Here is a 7,595-nt window from a genome sequence, read left to right as displayed (position 1 = left end):
GAGATCAAAGTGTTTTTGTTTACTTCTTTGAAGTTTTGTAGTACCTACTGTTTACCATGCACACTTCTTGATTCATGCTGAAAATTGGAATTCACCCATTTCTCTTTTTCCTGTCTAAGATGCAGATGGGGCACATTTCGTTGACTCCATCAATCCCTGCCCCCCACGCATTAGCACATGCACACGTATACCTAGCCAGTGGAAAAGAAAAAAGAGTTACTCACATTCATCCATTTTACAAAGATTTCCAGGCTGCAATGGGAGGGCTTTACCTCTCCCTGAAGGATGAATAAATAGGTAGCTTTACTGACAACCTGTTCACAGTCAAACTGCAGTGAAAACTGAGACCAAGGTCTTACTCTCCTGGCACTTATGAGATCCAGTGCTGGCAACATGGAGAAGATAGTCATCTGCCTGATGGTCATCTTCTTGGGGACAATAGCCCATAAGTCAAGCTTCCAAGAGAAGGATCTCCTCTTGATTAGAATGCGTCAACTTATAGATATTGTTGATCAGCTGCAAAATTATGTGAATTATTTGGTAAGGCCATACTTATCACAACAAAATTTAAATATTATTCTTCAATTAATATAAAAGGTGCTTTTTGACTTATAAAAATAACCCAGAACTAATTTTCTTTTGCTCTAGGAACCTGAACCTCTGCCAGCTCCAGAAGACGTAAAGGTAAGACCAGTTGAATTTATTTGTGATAATATTTGTGACACAAGTTTTTAAATCCAATTAAGAAAGCCATTAACATAATTATCTAGGAATATACTTAATTTCCATGAATTAGGGGGTTTAATAGTTGGTAAAATAGTTATTCCTATTTTGGTCAAATATTCATTGATTTACCAGCAAGCCAATCATAAAAACACCACATAACTTATAAAATATATTTTTATCTCCAAATACCTCTAAGAGTCCTTCCAAGTAGCACTATTGAGACAGAATAACAAAACTAGAAAATAAATCTATTCTACGATCAGTTCCTGAATAATGACCAACTAATTAGATTTTAAGAGCCCTTGTAGAATGACAGTTCTTGAGCCCTCCTTTGCAAACCGACCTAAGAAATATAGACACACACCGGAAGAAGCAGAATGCACCTTTTAATAACAAGAAAGAAAGAAAAGAAAGGAAGGAAGGAAGAGAGAAAGAACAAAGAACAAATTACAGGAACAGCATGGAAGAATGGTAGTATGGAAGTCAAGGCTGTCCTTTAGAATATAATTCCCATATACCTTGGCCTCAGTGAGTCTTGTCTTTGGCCTTTGGAGAGGTCTTTCAAAAGGACTTTTTTCAAAAACTCATCCCATTCTCTTAAGCCATTTAAATCCCTTAGGTCCGAGGAAGAAAAGACCTAGCACATAGTTCAAGAGGGCTGCGTGCTGGTCTTTTCCTTAGTAACTTCGTTCTAGTCTTCACATCTGGTACCCTGAGGATAAAAATGCAACTGGGGAAATGTTTTCATTGTCTCAGACCTTTAACTGCATAAATTAGAATAACTATAAAAGTGCTACCAGTAATTAGGACACTACAGAGGAGGAGACATATGAAGATACATTGCAAAGAAAACAATTATCGTAAATGACTATGTGTAAAAGTTTAGAAAGTGAATGAGTCACAACCATTGCTTTTCTCTAAAATTCACTCTCTAGCTCTGAACCTAACCACTCTCATTTACTAGGTCTTTTTCTAATAAGCAGCATCTAAAATGAAAGCAGCACATTCAGCTTATTGGAAAGCCTTTTCTAATAAGTGAGAATATTTCTTAATTGATGACCTAATTATCAAAACATACATTTTCAGCATCTCACGCATTTTGTTTAACTGCTGTGGTTAGAGTCCTTTTGGACTAACCCTGTCTATAACTTGCAGAATAAGAAATAAGAAAGATTTCCCATTTTCTAACTTGAGTTGATCCAATGGGTACTTCCTTCATTAAATATCTATGCTTTGTTAAAGATAGAGGCTTTTTACCTTACATCATAATGAGAAGATTTCATCTCAGTGACAGTGTATCTATCTGACAATCTTATCAAACAATGCTTGCTATGATACAAGTGAGTAATGGTATGGCAAAGATCTTTAAGCTATGCTGGCAGGCAAACTTAGGAAGAAAATAATTCAAGGCCACAATAGCATTATGTCAAGTTTTTCAGGGCTAACATCAAAGCAGGGCCCATAAGAGATTTAAAAATAAGGAAAATAAATTTATTTACATGTTGCATGTAAATGTTGATACTTTGTGATTATCTCAGATCCCTTATTGGCCTTGCCAGGCATTGTTCTCTTTCTTATAATTATATAACCAGTGATCCTCAACTGGTAATGACTTTGCCCTCCTGACAACATCTGACATTGTCTGGAGAAATTTTGGGTTGTCACAGTTGTGTGTAGGGGAGTGCTTTCTACTTGTCAGAGATGCTAGTAAGCATTCTAGAATGCACAGGACAGTCCTAACAACAAAGAATTATCTAGCCCAAAATGTCAATTGTATTGCTATTGAGAAACCCTGATATAAACCTAGTTTGCCTTTGGGACAAAGGTATCTTGCCCAAGACTTCCTAGTGTGAGTGGTCAGGCCTTTCTGTGAGGGGGAAAAGTAGGCTAAAAATAAGCTATAAGGAGGCAAATATTTTCAAATATTCAGCTGCAAAACAACAAAGCCAAGCGTGCTTCCTTGCAAAAGCAGCAGTTGACTGTTCTCTGTTTGTTACTCTTGCTTTTTTGACTTCCGTACTGCTCCCTCTATTTTGCAACAATATAGGACACACAACTCCTCATTTTATCATGTGTTGAAGGATGAAGGAATCAAAGCCTTGCCCTTATAGTTTGCTGCCACCAAGGCATAGCAAAGGAAAATAATTGTTATGCTCCCAGATGGTGGTTCTACACATGAGTTTGGGTTCATTCTGTAAAGACCAGGAGTGACAGGCCATCCATGGCTGCCTGAAGCAAGGTTAATATCTCCACTCCCCTTCCCAATGCATCTGTAAGGCAGTTGTCAGGATAGCTTCTCCACTTCTTTTCCTCTCTGAGGCTGCCTTTGGTGTGTGTCTGAAGCCCAATGCAGCAGTTACTTGTCCTGGACTGTACATGGCTGGGGACAGCTCTGCTGCTTGCAGAAAGCACTGAGCAACATACCACCGCCTACTGACACAGGTAAACAAGGAAGGGCATGAGACAGTGCAGCCTGTCAGTGTCCAGACGCCATCCAGAGGCTTTCAGAAAAGCTTTCTCAGGCATAAGCTCTTTCATTACTGATCTTGACCATTCCTGGCAATACCAAGGGAGTTCACTTGGTAGGGCCCCTATACTTCTTTGGAACGTAACTTTCTTTCAACATACCCATGTAAATGTTAACTCAGCAAAATGGGCTTCTGTGAGAAATGCTGGTTTCTCAGATCATCACGGATGAAGCAGTTAGTGTTTTCAGTTTCAGCTGGAAAATTTACCTCTTTAAATATGAATATTATTTTTTTCCAGTAAGTTAAGCCGGTTGTGGTCAAAAAGAAGAGAAAAGAAAAAACTTCAACAAACATGAGCATGTGGTTTTCAAGGAAAAAAAAGTGCTATAATTAACATTTATAAATAGTTTCTATTAAATAAGCATTTTGGCAAACATATGGAAAGGATATTACCTTGCCCTTATGAGAGAGGCAAACTGTTCTGATAGAAGGAAACCAGATAAGCTGGTTCTCAGCTTGTGGCTATGTATGCAAAGTAAGCCTGACAGGCTTGTGTCTTAATGATGCATGTTATTAATCAACATTCATATTGGGTAAGCATATGGGTTGGAAAATGCAAAGCAGGCCAGATGCTATTTTCAGCTGATTGTCCATGAGAAGACTCAGATAATTTTGTTATATGTGGAACTGCCCTTGTAGGAACTGAGAGAGATTAAGGTTTCTGGTTTCATATGGCTGTGTCTTCCATACACATTAGTGAGATAGGGATGCGACTACTGGGGTGGGGTGGGGTGTGGATAGAATAGCATGATATACACACATTGGCTGAAAGAAAAAAGAAACTTGGATACAAGTTTTTAGATCAGCATTAAAATGTTTTTAATAAGTCAATTTAAGTTTTGTTCTTTCGATATATTCCATTTTATTTTCAGTTTGATTTCTACGGTTTTTGAGTTACTACTCTCTAGTTATTTGACTAAACCAAGAGACAAGGTTTTGGTCCTTGTTCTGCCCTCTTCTTCATTTTTTGAGACACCATCCTTAGTTTCTAAGGAACAGTCCTCCATCCCATTGGTTGCACAAGTCTCAAATTCTGTTCCTTGACTAGGTAGTTCAGGCAGAATCCTACCCTAAGTGACCTAAGAGTGTGAATAGCATTTTAGAAGAGTCATGTGTAGTCTGTCACAGGTGTATGGACTGTTAGATGTAGAATATGCCATCAGAGGTAGATAGCCACTTCCTTCACCCAAAGTAGGGGCATTAACTCATTTACTTCGTTTGTTGACTCCACACGTAGTTATTGAGCACTGACTAGCAGTAAGACAGGATGCCAGGTGTTGTGTAAGGTAAGATGTTGCTCGAGACATGTCACTGTTAGATGCTTCCATGAACATTGTAGAGAGAAACAAACAAAAAACAAATAAAAAAGATTGCTAATCAGATTACAGTGTATCTCACCCAAAGCTGCAACCAGTCATAGTGTAACTTATAGAAAATTTAGAAAATTTAGAAGATCCTGTCTACTACCCAGACCTCAAAATGGCATTAGAAATGGAAAAGCTAGGATCCCTCCTTTTGCCTGTAGGGAGGGAAATGTTGTCTCTTCCCTAATACGGGATGAAATTTTACATTGCAGGTGCCTCCTTCTAATGAGCCCAAATGCATAGGGCGTGAACTCCTTCCTCACAATCTGCTGAAATAAATGTGATCTAATATGCTGTAGTAGAAGTAGAAAAAGAGGACTGGGAAGGTCATTTACTTTCTGAATAACTTTTGTTTTGCTTACATATATATAAATTATTTCTTTTTCAGAGACACTGCGAACAGTCAGCTTTTTCATGTTTTCAGAAGGTCCAACTGAAGGCAGCAAATACAGGAGGCAATGAACAGATAATCAGCATATTAACTAAACAGCTGAAGAGGAAACTACCTCCCACAAACACAGGCAGAAGACAGAAACACAGACCAGTAAGACTGTCATTTGTCATCTCTCTTATTTGTACTTAGTAACTACATCTCTTACGGTACATAACGCACTTATACACACATTTGTAGCCAGAGATTCCAGTGCCTTCCTTCCAGTTACACGCTGTCTTTTATGGCGTATTTTGAGAAGTGAAGTCACCTCTTCCAAATCCACAGACTCAAAAGTGCCCAGAAATCCTGTTAAGAATTTGCTAACAGTCTCTGGTAGCTGGAAGAAGTTAAAATAGCCTCTCAAGGTGAGGAAGTCACTTGGCAGGAAATCTAATTGTGACTTAGGAGTTAAGTATTTTTCTTTCATCATATGGTCACATATAACTTGTATTCTTATTAACAGGAGCTAGGGCCTAGTTTTCCTATAAGAAAAGAGACAGCCTACAGGAGACCAAGAAAAATCTCATATTTTGCCTTCTTCTCTTAAAGAATATTATTGTCCTATATAATCACAGAGTCAGCACTATATTTAAATAGACAGATCTCATTATTTGGCTGGAGAATTTTAATAGTCCCTAGGAGGCCCTGAGACCCTCTTGTATATTTCTTCCTATGCCAACTCATAAGCAATGCTGATACTGTCATCACTAATTCAAGAATTAATCAAAACCAGTGGAATAACACATAAGATAAATTTCTCCAAAATATTTTTTTGAATCAGTTCTCTCTCTTCTAAGGAATTTCACATATGATTCAAATGAAACCTTAATGACATTATCAAAATGATTTTTATTTCCTTTGATTTCTTAGCCAGGTTTCATTGTAAAAAGTATCCCTCTAAAACTTTCCTCAGAAAGAAAGGATCATTTGAAATCCAATAGCAAAGACTTATGAAATGGCAGTGCGGGCACTGAGCTTTTATCTAATTAAGCACCTTTTTTGGTAGATGGGAAAATGAGACCTCATTAAGTGACTTGTCCAAGCCCTGCAAATACTAAGTTGCAGAATGAAAACTAGAACTTACATCTCCTACCTTTCAGTCAAAGGCTCCCACTACAACATCAAATGGGCTTAGAGACGTTGAATACCAAGCAATGGCCTGGTGTTTTTGTTCTCAAAAGGAATAAGGATAAAGAAGAAAATCCCAGAATTAAAAAAAAAAAAAAAGAAATACAAGCAGGCAAGACACATAAGAAAAATTGCTCAATCTTCCTATAATCAAATAAATGCAAGCTAAGGAAATCCTACTTTTTTCCAAAAAAAATTTTAACAGTACTCAATAATAGTACGAATGCTCTGCATGAATACAGGTGGAACTTTTTTTACAATATACAGCAAGACAAAAATTTTTATTCCTTTAATTTAGTAATTGTACTTCTAGAAATTTTAAATAAAGATGTATATAAAAATTATTCAGAAATGTTCTTGCATTGTATGCAATAGTGAAAAGTTAGAACAATCTATGTGCCCAAAAATAGTAACAGTTTGATGGTACGTTGGAATACAGAGCAACAATTACATATATTTTTGAAGAATATTTAACAGGTAGGAAATGCTTGTATATGTTGAGTGTAAATAAAGCTAATTACCAACCAGTGTAAATAATATAAATGCAAAGAAAAAAAACATTGCTGGGAGGATATGCATCAAAAGATTGCAGTGGTTATCTCTGAGGATGGGGATTACAAGTGATTTTTTCCCATTGTTATTTCTTGAACAATTTTATGCACATCTCAAAATTTTTTTCAGTGAACACGGTTTATATCTCTAATTGGAAAAAATATATTTTAACTGAACATTTTATTAAATGGGAAAAATGTTGAGCTTTTTTGTTGATTTCTAGACATGCCCCTCATGTGATTCTTATGAGAAAACATCACCGAAAGAATTCCTAGAAAGATTGAAATCACTCATCCAAAAGGTATGCAACTGAAATTGTATTTAATTTTCTACTTCATATTTATCTATCCAGATTTATTCTTACATTTATGTTACTCATGGTATACTATTTCCACAGATGATTCATCAGCATCTCTCCTAGAACAAATGAGATATGAAGGTTCCTGAGGATCTAACTTGAAGCTGGACACTATATTACATACTCTAACACAGTAGTGAAACTCACTTCTTGGTATTCTAAATGGAGGAGTACAACATATTGGTGATGGGGAAAAAGACTCAGATCAGTATTTCAAGTCAGGATTATTTCCCCCCAGTTACTATACAGTTCTTCAGTTTGATCCACATGCTCTGTATCTGGTCAACTTGAAAAAGCTGTCTACTCAATTAAGTCTGATTTCCTATGTTATGGATTTCTATGGTTTCTAAAATTTTTACTTTATATTAGTGCCCAAATATGGCATTCCTTGATGGAGAGAGAAGCTTAAATTTTTTTTTTTAAGCTTAAAATTTTTAACCAAAAACATGGTTTGGGAATTTAGTGGTCTTATATTAACCTTGACCTTGATTAGCACAGGAATGAGG

General features: G+C 36.6%; 1 protein-coding gene across 1 annotated transcript; it reads left to right on the top strand.

The window, feature by feature from the left end:
* Window positions 1-372: 372 nt before the first annotated feature.
* On the top strand, window positions 373-7,152 carry IL21 (interleukin 21). Its single transcript, XM_047090637.1, has 5 exons — window positions 373-540; window positions 649-684; window positions 5,007-5,162; window positions 6,955-7,032; window positions 7,129-7,152. Exons 1-5 carry the CDS (start codon window positions 373-375, stop codon window positions 7,150-7,152), a joined length of 462 nt encoding a protein of 153 aa, XP_046946593.1.
* The last annotated feature ends 443 nt before the right edge of the window (window positions 7,153-7,595 follow it).

The sequence above is a fragment of the Lynx rufus genome, unplaced genomic scaffold, assembly GCF_022079265.1.
Source record: "Lynx rufus isolate CCGP_SWC_20201006 ecotype Redwood Valley unplaced genomic scaffold, mLynRuf1.p SCAF_3, whole genome shotgun sequence".
In the NCBI taxonomy this organism is placed as follows: Eukaryota; Metazoa; Chordata; class Mammalia; order Carnivora; family Felidae; genus Lynx; species Lynx rufus.
The sequence above is the reverse complement of the archived record's forward strand: the minus strand, read 5'-3'. Positions and strand labels throughout refer to the sequence as shown.

Bases quoted from the DNA above. Each gene is read 5' to 3' on its own strand.
- IL21 (XM_047090637.1), top strand. From the start codon at position 373: ATGAGATCCAGTGCTGGCAACATGGAGAAGATAGTCATCTGCCTGATG. The intron at 541-648 runs GTAAGGCCATAC...CTTTTGCTCTAG, and splicing joins AAAATTATGTGAATTATTTG to GAACCTGAACCTCTGCCAGC. The intron at 5,163-6,954 runs GTAAGACTGTCA...GTTGATTTCTAG, and splicing joins GAAGACAGAAACACAGACCA to ACATGCCCCTCATGTGATTC.